The sequence below is a fragment of the Natator depressus genome, chromosome 2, assembly GCF_965152275.1.
Source record: "Natator depressus isolate rNatDep1 chromosome 2, rNatDep2.hap1, whole genome shotgun sequence".
Classification (NCBI taxonomy): Eukaryota; Metazoa; Chordata; order Testudines; family Cheloniidae; genus Natator; species Natator depressus.
The window spans coordinates 250,694,305-250,710,964 of NC_134235.1; the positions used below are offsets into that span (position 1 = coordinate 250,694,305).

The following is a 16,660-nucleotide window of genomic DNA, read 5'->3' on the forward strand; positions in this document are numbered from 1 at the left end:
TTATTCCTCTTATGTATTTTGAAATTCCTCTTTGTAGCCAAAGCTTTTACACATCTATTGCATGGAAAAAGATCTCTCTCCTGTGTGAATTCACTAGTATTTTTAGAGATTGCCTTCTGAGTGAGGCTCTTCCTATATTCCATGCTTGTAAATGACTTGGTTCCTGTGTGGATTTTTCCAGTGGGTTTTGAGAATTCCCTTACCATTAAAGTTTTCCCTACATCTGGTACATATAAATAATTTCTCTCCTAACTGGATTCTTGGTGAGTTTTGAGAGATCCAATCTCAGTAAATCTTTCACATTCAGTGCATGCAAAATGCATCCCTTCTGGGTGGATTCTTTTGTGTATTTTAACCTCTCCTTTACAAGTACAGTTTTCTCCACACACAGTGCTTATTGACAGTTCCTCCTGTGTCTAAATTTCCTGGTGTATCTGGAGATTTCACTCAGTGGTAAAACTTTCCCCAGATTCAGCACATGCAAATGGTTTTTCTCATGTTGTTCTCTTATGTATTTTGAGATCTTTTTTCCTCATAAAGCTCTTTCTTCCCTCGATGCACCTAAATTTTTTCTTTCCTCTGAAGATGCTTTGTTGTGTTTTCAGATGTCTGTTCTACACATCCATATTTTCAGCACTAATTGTAGTCAAGAAATACATATGGAATAGAAAGATATACAACTTATTTATAAGGAAAACACACATTTTAGCTGAATATTTAGTTCAGCTAAAACTGTTCACGGTCCACAACAGAACACACAAATCTGCAGACTTCTTAAATGTACAGCAAACTGTATGTACTGCTTAGTACACTGTACAAGGCCAAATGTCTGTAAATTACGTCAGAGAATGAGCTAATGTGCATTTCAGTTACTATGGTATCATACTGGGAAACACAGATGACTATTATTGGAAACTTTGTAAACACTGTTTCCAATAATGGGTTGATGGGGGGAAAAAAGAAAGGAATTGTAGCAGCAATAGCAGAAATCATCCCTGGACCTTTGCAAATCATTCTGGCATTTTAAAGACTAACATTGTGCTGTGGTAGTAGTTCATCTGTATTTTCAATATATTTGCAGTGCAGGAGTCTATACACACACACACATATATATATATATATATAAATAAAATCTATCATCTTAAAAGGAAACAAGAGGACAACATACCTGAATCATTAATAAACTCATCAAAGGAGCCCCATTTTTTGTCATCCAAATAAATAGTTCCATTGGTGGAGTTAAAATCCCTGACACACTTATGTCTCAAATTGCCTTTAAAGAGCTGGAGGCCTATGAGGGCAAAGACACTCAAGCAGAAAACAGTCAGGATCATCACATCAGCAAGTTTCTTAATAGACTGGATAAGTGTACCTACAATGACCTTCAGTCCTAGAGAGAGAAAATTCAGCAGTATAAGGACTAAAAGACTGAAACACATGTATCGTGCTTTTTGAGAGTCAAAACAACATACAGTATCCACAAGTTCATAGTCACTTGGCCAGTGTTGCATGTATCTTTTCAATACAAACATAGTCCAGATGAAACAAAAGTAATCAAAGTAAGAAAAGAAGTTTTTCCTCTAGTCTAAGCAATTGTCCCTAGAACTTTTGCACCGAGTATGGAGTGTGTGGAGGGGAAAAGGCTCCTTTTGTCCTTCCTGCATGAATTGTACCCTCATCCATGCAAGGACCAGGGAGAATCTGACTTTCATAATCTCGAAAAGGGAATAAATATCCTGCTAATTAAATTTGCAATGATGCTACCTTGGGAGGACTTGTAAACACTAGAGACATACAGAAAAATAATACAAGGGGACCAGAAAGAGACCAATGGACAAGATCCATCAACCATATTCAATTTCATTACAGCTGTTAACCAGCAAACACCTAATTGATCTGCCTGATTAAGGAATGAGTAAAAACTGAATAGGATTTGACCTAATAATAATAAATATTAATTATAAAGTCTGAGTCATTAAGGACATTGCACAGTCAAAACAATGATCAACAAGAACAATTAGAACAGCCTTCTGTATAACAGATATTATAAAAATCAAGCAAAATGCTTAAAGACATGAACAATCAAAATAAATAAAATGGCAGATTGTTTCCAGTGCTTAAATTATTCTGACTGGGCCAACAATCCTGAGATACCACATCCACAAATTCAGTTGTTTCTGTAACACAAAGTCACTCAGACAAAAAAAAAAAAAAGACAAAAGACCTACAAAACCAATGAAATGGTTGGAGGAGAGAATCACTTGTAGTTGACAGAAAATATTCAAAAATCTGGGCTTCTTACCTGGGAGTATTGAAATAGTTTTTAAAGCTCTCAGAACCCTGAACGTACGAAGTACCGAAACATTGCCTAGATCACTAAACTCCCCTGCATATCTATAAAATCAAGACATGACAAAATATGCTATTCAATTGAATGAACAGTGGAAATATTTTATACAGCTTTTCTTAATTTCTAACCCTTCTGAGCATATAATATCTTGAGCATTAACAAACCCAATGTCAAGGGCTCATCCTGAGTATTATGTATCAAGGATCCATTTCTTGATTACTTCAAATAGCACATACTTATAAATTAATGCTTGATTATGAATGCTTCCAACATCCCACAATACCATGAGCTTCTAAATTTAGCCAAAAACAGCAACACATTAATTATTACAAATATTTATTAAAAATATTTTGGCCAGAGGAAGGAGAAAATAATTACTTTTGATCAAATTCCCAAGTAATACTTCAAAGTTTGCCTCCTCCCTAGTTTACAATAAATCTATCCATTCCTCCTACATCACGGTTCCTCCCTGGAAAAAAAATCCATCAGTTCTCCTCACTATAAGAAAATGAATCAATTCCACCCTGTAATAGTCTCCTCTATTCCCAGAGTACAGATCAAACAGTCCAATCCACAAAACAATCTGACACCTCCACTTCTCTCTCTCTCACACACACACACACGCGCACACACAGTCCCTAGTACCTCTCAGTTACTGCCTTTGGCTCTTCTTTCTCAGCCCTACCTGTTGCTACCTCTGTTTATCACCTCTCTCTCTGTCTGACACACACACACACACACACACACACACACGAGCGTGTTCACCTACCCACCCACACACCTGTTGTTCTTTCAACCAAGTGGGAGGTAGAGTTGGAGACTTTAGAATGAGTCACTTCTTCACTGGCAGAGACTGCTAGAACAGTATAAAGAGGAAGCTCTCTCTAGCGAAGCTCTGTGACTGTTACAGGCTGGAGGAACCGACAGGACATGCAAAAGGCTGCTGTAAGGACAAGCCCTGAATGGCAGCGTAGACAGTAAGAGCCTGAAGAGAACAGTCAGAATCACTGGAGAAGGGAGACAGTGGGGAGCTAATCAATCAGCAGGGTCCAGGAGGAGAGTTGGTATCCACCTCTGGACCAGAGAGGTTTACAGTTTGAGCCTGGGAAGGAAGCAGTAAGCTAAAGAGTGTGCTGACAGAGACATCCTGAAGAGGAAGTATCTAAGACATTAGCTCTCCATGGAGAAATAGCAGAAGAAGAGACTGAACTCTAGAGTGGATGTGGGGTGGAGCAGCAGAGTCTGGAATGCAAAAGGGGCTGATGACAAATTACTGATGAGAGACGGTGAGAAGGATCATCCCCTGATGAGGAGGAAAACTGAAGCCTAGAATTCTTTATTTTAATTTAATGGTGATTAATGAATAAAGTCCTTCCTTCAACAACGGGTTATTGAAGGTGAAGTCTGACTCAGGACTGAGTTACATAGCCAAAAGGGGAAACTGTGGCATGATCCACGGCCTTGGCTGGTGACCCTTCCCTTAGAATGGTTGTCAATAGTGTCCTGGGAATTAGTAAAAGGGACCTATGGATTTAATGGAACTAAAAAAGTCCTGTGGCTGTCTCTGTGTGTGGTAGGAAGTTCCTCCTCTCATCTCTGATGACTGGGCTGCAGTCAGTGTGTTGTCACTGGGAGCACAGTGAATGAGAAGCTGTCTGTGCAGACAGCTCAGAGGAACTCTGCAGGGAGTAGCTCTTGCCACTGTTGGTATGGAGTACACTTCATACTATCTACAGTGAAATAACTGGAAACACTCTGGATGATAGTATTGTCTGTTCATTGCCTTATTGTGATAAAAGGAAACGAAGATATAAGGGACTGAAAGGCCCAGTTTCTTTGGAACTCTCATCACTCAGGCAAGTTGGGAGTAATCAAACCATGGAGTAATAAGTTCTGCCTCCCCCCCCCTTGTTACTTATACTTTAAAAGAAAGAGACAGAAAAATTTGACATCCCAAATTTGACATCCCATAGGTCTTGAACTCCTGTGGATTGCAGACCTTCTTGACAAGCTTGTGTAAAAGGAGGAGCCTGTAATACAGTGGCTTAATTAATTTGGTTTTATTGCTTTCTAATTATAGAAAGTTCAAGCTCACACTGTTTTTGGTGATGCCAATCCCAGATTTAATCCACTGACTACCATGATGTCTGCATATATGTGGCACACAGATACTTCATGACAGTATAGATATTACATCTCACTTCCTGTCAGGTCAGACCCTTTTCCTCTTTCACAGAAAAGGGGCTGCTGATGGCTACTTGATGGCATTGAATGTATCATATATGTTGCTATCTTTACCCTCTGTACAATCCCCTTAGCCTCTTTTTGTGGGACTGGCATGCTGTTGATATCCAGTATACGATACAACAAAGAGAATACAAGAGCACTAGATACAGTTATCACTCCTTACAATGTTGTTGTGTCTTAAGGGGACAGTACAAAACCTTAGTGAAAAGTTCTAGAGAAAATAAACACAAGCAAAAATAATTTTTACACTTCATGATAGCTCTTTAAAATATATATGTTTACTTACGCCATAACAATGACACTGAAATCCAACCAATTCCACGGATCTCGAAGGAAGGTGAATTCATTCAGACACAATCCTCTTGCCAATATTTTTATCAATACTTCAAAAGTGTAAATGGCTGTGAAAGTGTACCTGGGGAGTGAAGTGCCCAAGAAATGTGAGAACATTAGCAATTAATGGAGGAGGGTATGTGGCACATGCAGTTTACTCACTTTGAGCTCTCTCTTTGCCCAAGAACCTGACCTAGTGCCTCCAAATGAAGTTAATGGAAAGGCTCCCATTGATTTCAATGGGTATTGGATCAGGACTTAACTCCTACAGGCAACTTAAGATATTAGCTGCCAGCAGTCTGCATGTGGCTATCAACATCTGTGTCTGCAGTATAGTTGCTTACATGTGACAATTTTTTCTTTGCTAAAATTTTAAAGTGACTCAGGTTGGGCATCCCTAATTTGAGCCACCCCAAATCACTGTCCACTTTTAAATTTTTTGACAATAATCCATATCTTCACTGGTTCAAAATGTCAAAGTGGCTGCTCAGTGCATTGTATGTTGTTCACTTTGTGTATCTGGTAGCACTTTCTTTAAGGAATGTTGAAAAAAAGCTCACAGAAATACAGCTTTACAGGACTTTAATTTTAAAGGCAGCATTTTCTTTAAAATGGAAACTAGCAGTAAAAGCTCTGCTGGCTTTTCTGAGTGCACTTATCATTTCAGCAAGTTTGAGATCTCCTTAGAGAATTTTAAAGGCATTTGGTATTCAGGAAATATGTTCAGAAATTATTTGACTGCAATGTAGCCCTTTTTACTGAGGGTGGGGATGGGAAAGGTGTTTGAATTACCATAGCATCTATTACTTTGTCTAAATTCTGACCCCCCCCCCCCTTGCAGAGAAACTTATTGATGTACACTGGTTTTCAAATGGGGATATATATTACAATCATACAGTTTTATTCAGATATTATAGTTAGCAAAGTGGATGATCTGGTAGACTGAAGTTATTAATTTAGGTGCTGATCCTGCATCATGCTGCACAAGGGCAGAACCCTGCACCCACAGGGAGATGCACTGATGTTAATGAGATTCATTCAGGCACACAGATCCAACCCCATAGAGCCAGGGCTGCCCAAAGAGGGGCAAAGGGGGTAGTTTGACACAGGCCCTCTGTTTGAGAGAGTACCCAAACTGACTGGTGCTGCAAACTTGAGTGAGTGGCATTCTGACTCTGCATGCCAGGTTGCAATGCCCAGAGGGAGCGGAGACACTGCTGCAGGGTGAGTGCAGGGCAGGCTCACGCTCCAACCCCCCGTTTCCCACAGCCTCACCTTAGGGGTATTTGTTTGGAAGGATGCGGGGGCTCAGTTTCAGATTTTATCCCAGGCCCCTGAAAACATGCATTCCTGCACAGAGCTCATTGGAGTACTCAGTATTGCCAACACAGCGTGTTTGAAAATCATGAGTCAGGTCCCAACAAGTCATGCGAGTGTCTTAAAACAAATGTTTAAAGTAATAGGTTTTTTGTGGTTTTTTTGCTGTGGATGTTGGGGTTGTTAGGGTTCATGTTTTCAAACTTTGACACTGGGAAGGATAGAAGTTTACACTTTCTTTTTTTAAATGAAGTTTGAGATTCTCAGGTTTTCACATGACATCAGGAGTTGAAGCTTTAAGAAAAAACATTAAATATTTTGATATTTGTGATAAAATTGCGAGATCTGGCCAATGCTGAAGAAAAGGCCCCTTATTAACAAAGTTCCACAGGCAAGAAGCATCTGACAGACCATTTTATTAAAGCAAATTGTGTACAAATCAACATTACAGAAATGAATTCAGTAAGGATTTCAAGACCTTATCCTTTCTCTTAGTCAACAATGACATTGATTGGAGACTTGCCTCAGTAAAAAAATGTGTAAAAATTAAGGGAGGACTTTAGGATTTAGAACTAAATGTGGACAAAAGATAATGAAAAGAACTTAGCACTTTTTTGGCACTAAATGGCTGATTCTGCTTTCATTCACCCCACTGAAAATCCAAAGCGACTCCAAAGACTTACTCTGGATTTATAATACAGCAAATGAAAGCAGAAGATGGCCCTATATTCACAAAGCAGTAATCCTAAAGTTCTAACACAAGCAAAATTCCTAATGACTCCAAAATGTTATCTTGTGTGAGAACTACAAGATTAGGCCAATTAAATAATTAATTAGAACTAGAGAATTAGGAAAAATAAATTCCTACAGAAATACTTACTCGACATATTTGTTCCATGGAGGAGGTGTGGATGACTTAGACTTCCTAGGAGTTTCAAATATAGCCATGAAGATACAATTGATTAAAATAGTGCACATAATAAAAATAGTGAACAATGTAAGTAACAGGAGTTAAGGTAAAGAACATTACAGTGTAATCGAAACACTCCACTAATACAAAAAATGTTTAAGCCATTGTAGATTTAACATCTGGTTTCAAAATTTAGGACATTATTAACAATTCTATTTGGATGTTATTCATATTGACGTCAGACCAAGCAACTAAATTGGGACTCCATTGCAATAGGCATTATATGTAAAACTTAATAAGAGACAGTCCCTACCCCAAAAGAACTCAGTCTAAATAAATAAGAACAATGAAGAGTGGGACAAGAGATCTGTTTTTATCCTCCTCTTACATATAGGAAGACAAAGGCCCAGATCCACAATGGTATTAAGGCTTCAGTGGAAATTAGGAGCCTAAACAGCTTTGCGTCTCTGGGTCTAAGTGACTTGTCCAGGGTGACAAAGATAGTTGATAGGTGGGAACTGAACCCAGATGTCAATGTCCCACTTCAACGCTTGAGCCACAAAATCATTGTTCCTCACCCAAGAATAGTTTGTTCAAGAAGATATGTGGGAAATGTCACTGCTTGGCACTACCAGGAACAAAATGCAGAGGACTGCTTCTGATAACACTGACACTGATTTTAACACTAGAGTAACTATGGGCTTGACCATGATGATGGTGCAAAGGGTTTGCACTACCGCACACATGGGATCTGCAACAGCGCTGAGCACAACTCAGTGACCCTGTTGGTATGGATCCCCACTTGGAACTGAGAGAGTTAGGCACATAGAGTTACCACATAGCAGATGTGATCCACATACACCCAACTATGGAGGAGCGTGCAGGGGGCAGATGGGGCATGGTGCTATGCACCATGCACATATGCACTTCATAGAATCATAGAATATTAGGGTTGGTAGAGACCTAAGGAGGTCATCTAGTCCAACCTCCTGCTCAAAGCAGGACCAACACCAACTAAATCATCCCAGCCAGGACTTTGTCATACTGAGCCTTAAAAACCTCTAAGGATGGAGATTCCACCACCTCCCTAAATAACCCATTCCAGTGCTTCACCACCCTCCTAGTGAAATAGTGTTTCCTAATATCCAACCTAGACCTCCCCCACTGTAACTTGAGACCACTGCTTCTTGTTCTGTCATCTGCCACCACTGAGAACAGCCTAGCTCCATCCTCTTTGGAAGGCTATCAAATCCCCCCTTACTCTTCTCTTCTGCAGATTAAATAACCCCAGTTCCCTCAGCCTCTCCTCGTAAGTCATGTGCCCCAGCCCCCTAATCATTTTCGATGCCCTCCGCTGGACTCTCCCCCATTTGTCCACATCCCTTCTGTAGTGGGGGGACCAAAACTGGACACAATACTCCTGGTGTGGCCTCACCAGCGCTGAATAGAGGGGAATAATCACTTCCCTTGATCTGCTGGCAACGCTCCTACTAATACAGCCCAATATGCTGTTGGCCTTCTTGGCAACAAGGGCACACTGCTGACTCATATCCAGGAAGCAGTAGGGGTGTATAAAAGATTCCCTCCCTCCCCTACCTCCAATATTCTGCTACGCCTACTAGCTGCACTTGTAGGAGTCATCCTCACAGACAGGGACCTCAAGAGACCCATCAGCTGCAGCAGGGACCTGAACACAGGCAGACCTGCTGGAGAAGGGGATGTCTGAACTAGGCTGGCCAGCCCATGTGACCCCCAACTCAGCATGCTAGAGAGGTGATCCTCAACAGAATCACCCCCTCTGCACTGTTGTAGAGCCATGTGCACCACCTCTTCACTGAGGCCTGTTTACTGCAGCAAGAGTGAGCTTAAGATCACACACAGCTCTGCAAGATATACAGGACACCCTTGCAGGGCTCTGCGTGACTGGTAGTACTTAGATCTCCACAGTGGCTGGATCAGGCCCTTGGGTCTGATTCACCACTGTGATACTCCAGTTTTACTTCAGCATAACTTTGCCGTGTAAAACTGGTGAAACACCACAGTGAACCAAGCCCATTGACTTTAATGGCATTAATCACAGGTATAAGTGAGATCAGAATTAGGCCCTCTATTACTTGGTTTCCATCCTTCCTCCCTGTAGGTCAATCCCTGTACACTTCCTGTTTCATATACTAGTAACAGTCGTTTCTAAAATAATTCACAATTATCTGAAACAGGTGCACTATTGCTTTTAGAAACAGGCTAGATCCAGGGTATGTTCTAAATATGACACACTCAGTATTACACCCATATTATCTCATACCCATTATAAAAAAACTAGAATAAGTGAAACCACCTGAAAGGATATGAATGTACCAAAATTTTAATCACTGCTCTTCTGATCGGATGAAAAGGGCTAAGTATACACAAGGCACGTGTGGCAGTAAATCGGAAGATTGTTTTCCTTTTGTTCAGTACCATAAATGTCTTTAAGAAAAAAACAGAGATAATCTTAATTAATGAAACTTCTCCAGAAAGTGAACTGTGGACATTGAAGGGTTGTATTGCTGGCAGAACTGCAAATAATTTGGGGGAAAGGTTGATGCTTGACTTGCTTTTTGTTTGTCTATATTGAAAGATTCCTTGTAATTCTTGTTTGTTACCTTTTTTGATTCATTATATATTTGAACCACACATTTTTAAAGTTTCAGTAAAGAATACTGTGTGCTCTGGAGAACACTATTCATGTCCCTTTTTAAAGGTAAATTTAGGCAATTAATTACTGAACTGGAATTTCTCACTATGAAACTTCTTCCTTTCGCCCTGATCCCACAAAGTGTGCATAGAAGTCATTTTACTCATGTCAGCATTCTCATTAAAGTAAATGGGATTATTCATGCGAGTCAAGTTTATATATATATATAAAATTTGAGAGCATTTTGGAGGATCAGGGCCTTTATTTGATGAACTACTGACTCAGCATTCACTAATATTGACCAGAGCTGGTCAGGAATTTTTCAACAAAACAATTTTTCATTGAAAAATGTGGATTTGTCAAACCTGAAACTTTTCTCATGCAAAGAGTTGTTCAACAAAACTTTAATTAGGAAAGTGTCTCAGGTCCAGGGTGGAATTTCCCCCTCCTCCTCTCTAGCTTTGAGTAGAATGGCCTAACAATGCATCTACAGTCAGCCTGTCTCCCTTGCTCACTCACTCCTGATGGAGCTGTTCCACTTTGTAGAAGTTATTAAATAGTATTTGGGCTAAAGGTAGACTGACTTTATTGCCCAGTGGTCATGGCACCCATCTGGAATGCATGAGACATGGACACAAGTTTCGGTGCCAATGATATTTAATTATTTAAACAAAGAGAATTAGAGCAAGCCATCCTAGTATAGCCAATAGTCTGGGGGTTAGGGAACGCACCTGAGCCAATAGCCTGGAGTCTGAGAGAGCTGGGTTCATGTTTTAAAAGCTAAAATATATTCTAGAAATCATTTTGTACTTGGAAGAACTGGTGGTTTTGGAAAAAAAAATGTATACTTAGGGGCAGTATTTCCTTATTAAAATTTGTAACATAGGAAAACAGACTGTATTAAGTGGTTCTGATTATTAACAGCCTACAGAGAGAGAAGCTGCATGTAATGGAGTGGCTTTGATTCAGCCCACATATAGGTCTAATAAGCTTGAAGATACTTTAGATAAAATCCAATAACTCCGTTTTCACTCATCATGCAGCAACAGATTTTTATATTCTCTGTCCTATGTTACATTCAGTGTGGGTGACATTCATCCTTGTGTAGAGGGCTAACATATACCTCCTAAATCCCACTTAAACGCTATTTGGAGGGCTTAAGCAGGATGTAAATCAGGGGTGGCCACATCCGGCCCATCAGACCTTTTAATCCGGCCCTCGGTTCCAGCCAGGGAGTGGGGTCGGGAGTTTGCCCCGCTCCACATCGCTCCCAGCCTGACTCCCCTCTGGCTCCTACGTAGTATGCGGAGGCGCGGCCAGGCAGCTCTGCGCACTGCCCCATCCACAAGCACTGCCCCCCACAGCTCCCATTGGCCAGGAATGGCACCTGCGGACAGGGCAGTGTGCAGAGCCACCTGGCTGTGCCTCCGCGTAGAAGCCGGAGGGGGGACATGCTTCCAGGAGCTGCTTGAGGTAAGTGCCTGCCCCCAATCCCCGACCCAACCCTGATCCCCCTCCCACCCTCTGAACCCCTTGGTCCCAGCCCAGAGCACCCTCCTGCACCCCAAACCACTCATCCCCGGCCCCACCCCAGAACCCACACCACTAGCTGGAGCCCTTACACACATCCCTGTACGCCAAACCCCTGCCCCAGCCCTGATCCCCCCTCCCGCCCTCTGAACCCCTCGGTTCCAGCCTGGAACACCCTCCTGCACCCCAAACCCCTCATCCCCCTGCCCCCACCCCCAGCCAGAGCCCTCATGCCCCCCCCGCACCCCAACACTCCATCCCAGCCCGGAGCCCCCTCCCGCACCCTGAAATCCTCTTTTCTGGCTCCATCCCAGAGCCCGCATTCCCAGCCGGAACCCTCATCCCCTCATGCACCCCTGCCCCCAATTTTGTGAGCATTCATGGCCCGCCATACAATTTCCATACCCCGATATGGCCCTCGGGCTAAAAAGTTTGCCCACGCCTGATGTAAATGGTGCACATGCCTCATGCTGATGAATTTCACTCTCTATGATTAGTAGAGTTTAAAACTAAGGTTTTATTACATGATCACTTAGTGATCAAAGTATGATGTCTTTTTTTATTATAACTTGATTGAATACAACTGTCTTAATATAATCATTCAAAGAAAGCACTGCCAAATTTATCTCTCTGACTCCTAAACCAGAAAAGGCTCCCTACTGACAAATGATCAAGGAGGGATGAAATCAGATCCCTCGGCATAAGCTGTCTCTAACCTTGTGATCATTGTAATAAGGGTCAAGATCCTCCAGTGGTTTCCCAACAAGCTCCTGAGGAGGATTGCCATAGAGAGTAGGCAGCTTTTGGAAAACCTGCAGGTCAAGTTGGGGACGAGGTTTCTCTTTAGGTTGGTGGTCTTCGAAATTCTTGTAGGCAGCAATTCGCTTCTCAATAGCAGCCAAAGATTCACGCGTGAACTGGCGGAAGTGGTTAGAACACGGTAGTGAAAAGTCAGCCATCTTTTCATCCTTTTCCTCCTGCAGTAGATTTTACTCCTAGTAGTGGAAATAACTAAAAAGAAGTATCAAGATAAGTGACTACCAAGAAAGTAAGCTGTCAAAGACAAACCATCTCATTTAGCTTTCCAATTGTTTTATGAGTGTTCCCCGTTTTGTAGCAGTCAGCCTTAGAGAAAAATTGGGGGGAAATTGCACTATATTCCTAATTGATAAGTTACAGGGTTTTATTTTTAGATTACATGTAACTGGCAGGATTTAGGTATATATTATAGATGAAATGGAGTTGTGGGTGATCAGACTAATTTTCCAGAGATCTAGGAATGATCAACCACATCTATGAGCTCCTCCTAACAGATTTTTCTTCCTTTAAACTCTCAACATACCCTAGAGGCCTTGCATCTCAGCCACAGTCCATCCAGCCAAGGAGGACTAAACATTATTTTTCTTGAAATCTGTCAGTTACGTTCTCTAGAATCTTTACTGATAAGTGCTGCAAAGAGCTCCCTGCTAGGATTAAAGGCATAGCCTCCACGGTACTTGTAACTCTTACAACCTTGAGAAGTAACAGAAAGGGAAAAGAAAGGAAGTCTTATACATCTAACTTAAAAGTACCTGGATACTTCTAAAATGTAAAATACATTACATCTAGAATTATCCAGTGATCTTAACATGGAAACAAAGTAACCAAATTGAACAGCATTATTTACTGTTCACACTTACTCATTAGTAGACCTATACATTTTGTGCAGTGTACTTAACATGCTAAGCACATGCCACATCAATAGCTGAAGTACATATTACAAAACAATTGAGGAAAACACTCTGTTCAAGAACACCCCCAACTCCACAAAAATAGATACCCTCTCCACTGTGCTCAGACCCACAAAGAAACCCTGGATGAATATTAGGCTTTGCAAGATGCCCTGAAGAGATGCAGCATAACAGTACACAGGAAATGAATAATTTTCTTCCAAGTGCTATAGCTATGAAGGTTACCAATAATAATAACATCTACCAACAGTTAAGAAAGCATTTGAAACAATGCAGCATCTCCGATATCATTGTGTGGTAACTAGAGCAAGACCAATTATCCAAAAATAACCAAAAAACCCCAAAATGCCCCCTCCCAGATTAAATAACTTATCTTTTTTTTACAAAAGTCAAAGTTCCTATGTATGAAAATCCATTTTAATCATTGCAAATACTAGAAAGCTAATAAATAGGTTTATTTTCCAGCAGCAATGACCAGATAGGAATATGATGTTACAAACTAAAGAGCACACTCTATTACAATTACAATAACATTTTCAGTGTTGTCGAACAATGATTGCATTTTTTCATGCCATTTTCTAGTTATTACCCACCACCACCACAAGTCAGACTCTCCAACGAAGGGACAGCCAAGCAGTCCCACGTTTATGGTATGGAGAACTGAGTCACAGCTTGCTGGGTCCCACTACCTCACACTGAACTTTGTGACAAATGCTATATGGAAATTTTTCACAAGTACTTATCCTGGAGTTGATTACAACCTGTAGGGTGATATTGGTGTTCTGATACAGAATCATAAAGCTGCTGGACAATGGTGTGAAGAACTGCTACTGCCAGATAACCCTCGGTTTTAGCCTTGGTCTACACTGTACAGAATGTCTCCAAAAACCACACATTTAAATCACATGGCTTTCTTTTATTTACAACAAACTACTTTGTAAATTATTCTATTGTTTGTTTGTTTCTTTAAAGCCATTGTTTCCTTTTCCCATATAGCCTCTTGACGGTACCTGTGTTTGAGAGATGAAAATGCACAAGACCCACTCTGTGTATCCTGACAGTCGTGTTAGTCTGTATTCGCAAAAAGAAAAGGCGTACTTGATGCATTCCGATGAAGTGAGCTGTAGCTCACGAAAGCTTATGCTCAAATAAATTGGTTAGTCTCTAAGGTGCCACAAGTACGCCTTTTCTTTCTGTGTATCCTGTTTTCCTATATTTATTGGACAAAGTTCAGTCCTGGTGTAAGCAGATCCAACTCCTACTGAAGTTAATAGAAACTTAGGTCCACTTATGCCAATGGTGAATTCAGCCCATATTCCTATCCTGCATATTTGTTGATTCTACATTCTTTTCTTGTTTCTTTTTCTCCATTAAGTCTACCAAAAAGAGTAGCAAATCTGCTTTCTTGAAAAGGAGATAACAGGTTCCTTTCTTGAAGCTCTATTGCCTGGCAGTTCCCTCTTGCTGTCCCCTCCCTCCAATCTGATTCCATTTCCCCCGGATGGATGGACAGCAAGGGTCTGGCATTCTAAGAACTAACAGTCAGAGCCCAACTGCCAAACTCCAGTTGCCATGGAACCAGTTGATACCAGTGTTCTATCTCCCTCTCCTGTAAAACGGGCATACAAAGCAAAAATGTAAAGGCAACCTAAGCTGTCAGCACAGAGTCGGGAGTGCTGAGGGAAAAGGGGTAGGCTCAAGAGGGAAAAGAGGGTATATTCAGCTTTTCTACCTATGTCCAGCTGCCCTTGCAACATCAATTTTGGCTTTCCAGGCACTTAAAAAACAAAAAGAAAAACAAAACAAACGCTACAAGAGATAAAGATAAACCAGAAAGCATAGTAAAACTAGTTAAAACATATGTAACACAAAATATTATACATACCCCCCCCTTGTCAATACTGGTTATGTAAAACTAAAGGCATTTTGAAGTATTTTTCTTATAAAAGCTAAAATTGAAAGCTCTTAACTCACTGTGCCTCTGAGGCAGGAACCAATAGCACACAATGCACATATTGTTATGGGTTTTTGCTTAATTAGGTTATGCGAGCAAAGAGTCAACAAGCAAGATAAAAATAATGCAATCTTCTATCCACAGAGGGTAACATTTTCAAAAGTGCCTAAGTGATTGCAGAGCCTAATTTCCATTTTCAAAAGTGAAGTGGGAAGAGCATCTGTACCACTCCATGCTATAGCATTCTGCCTCACAGCAATATGGGACTAATTAGAGAGCTGTCAATCAGAAAACAGTAAAACACATCTTACCCCAATGAGCAGTAGTAATAGTTCACTGCTGGCAATATTGTTATACAGCTCTGTGGCCGAGGTAGATGTAGGTTGCTTGAGCTCTGAAGCTCAAATATAAATAACGTGGCCATAATCCTATTATTATAGTTGGAGATTTTAGCAAAACTAGACCCAGTTCTTCATAAATCATCTCCATCTCTGCATAGAAACACTAACACTTCATACATACATGGCTGTGTAAGCTGCATGGCCATCCCTCCTTGTCAGTCTCTGAGGGAGGCCATGCCCACTCGCTGTCATGTGCCTGCAAAGTGAGCTCGAAAGGAGGAATTAGCTACACCTAATGTTCCGGTCCTCCGGCCAGGCAGAACAGTACACCAGCCAATAGTTAATAGGCTCTGACCTGTAATCAGGGCAGAGCGACTCAGCAGTCTATGAACCCCAGTCAGTCAAGGGTCTGGCACCCAGCAAGCTGCCTCGGGCGCCGGCCGGGGTCCGGCACCCAGCAAACAAACTAGGGGCTCAGTCAGGTATGAACGCCACCCCAGCTTGTCATCCTGGCTCTGGTGGGTGACAGACAAACGCAGGCCTCTTAGCCTAAGGAGGGGGAGTACTGCCACCCCAGGTGGGATGGAAGTGGGGGACAAGGGCCCATCCAACTCCTTCACGTCCCAGCCCAGGGCCCTTACAGAGGCAGAGTGGTCTGCCACTGGGTCAGTGGGGATCCGCCCGCAACACGCTGACCTGGTCTCAGGCCACTTCCCAACCAGACGGTTGCCTGGTTTCCCTGGGCTGCTTCCCACTCCCGCTCAGGTGTACCTGCATCCGTCATCTCGGGGAGCTCTGGCCAGTCTGCAGGAAGCAGCCCCAGCAGCTCCTTGGCATCTCGGTCAGGCAGGAGCCAGAGGAGATCTGGCCAGTCCTCAGGCGGCGAGCCCCAGCAGCACCTCAGCACCTTGGTTGGCCAGCAGTCCTGGGAACTCGAGCCAGTCTGCAGGAGGCAGCCCTGGCAGCTCCTATGTGGGCTCCTGCAGCAGGCGGGATGCATCTGCCTCCTGTGGTGATGCTAGCCCAACTGAACTGCAGGGCCCGACTTTTGTGCCTCCCCTTCCCGTCCTTTCCTTCCAGCGAGGCAGACGTGACTTTCCCGGTTCAGCCCAGCAGGGGGCATGTTGCGTTCCCACTTGTCAGTTTCTGAGAGAGGCCACGCCCCCTCGCTACAGGATGATTTAGGCTTATGAAATGTGTGGAGATTGGGAAATCCTACAGCCAAAGACAAGATTTTTTTTTCCCTGAAGCTCATTCAACATATTCAAGATTAG

The 16,660-nt window shown here is 42.1% G+C and overlaps 1 protein-coding gene across 1 annotated transcript in view; it reads right to left on the reverse strand.

Annotated features, from left to right (window-relative positions):
• The window catches only part of LOC141983318 (sodium channel protein type 5 subunit alpha-like), a 132,405-nt gene that overhangs the window by 89,858 nt on the left and 25,887 nt on the right, over positions 1 to 16,660 (reverse strand). The window contains exons 3-8 of the mRNA XM_074946338.1: positions 12,078 to 12,372; positions 9,505 to 9,623; positions 7,128 to 7,244; positions 4,884 to 5,012; positions 2,303 to 2,394; positions 1,169 to 1,390 (exon numbers count right to left, since the gene is read on the reverse strand). Of these exons, the coding sequence (XP_074802439.1) occupies positions 1,169 to 1,390; positions 2,303 to 2,394; positions 4,884 to 5,012; positions 7,128 to 7,244; positions 9,505 to 9,623; positions 12,078 to 12,320 (922 nt within the window). The 5' untranslated portion in view covers positions 12,321 to 12,372. The remainder of the gene's footprint in view (positions 1 to 1,168; positions 1,391 to 2,302; positions 2,395 to 4,883; positions 5,013 to 7,127; positions 7,245 to 9,504; positions 9,624 to 12,077; positions 12,373 to 16,660) is intronic.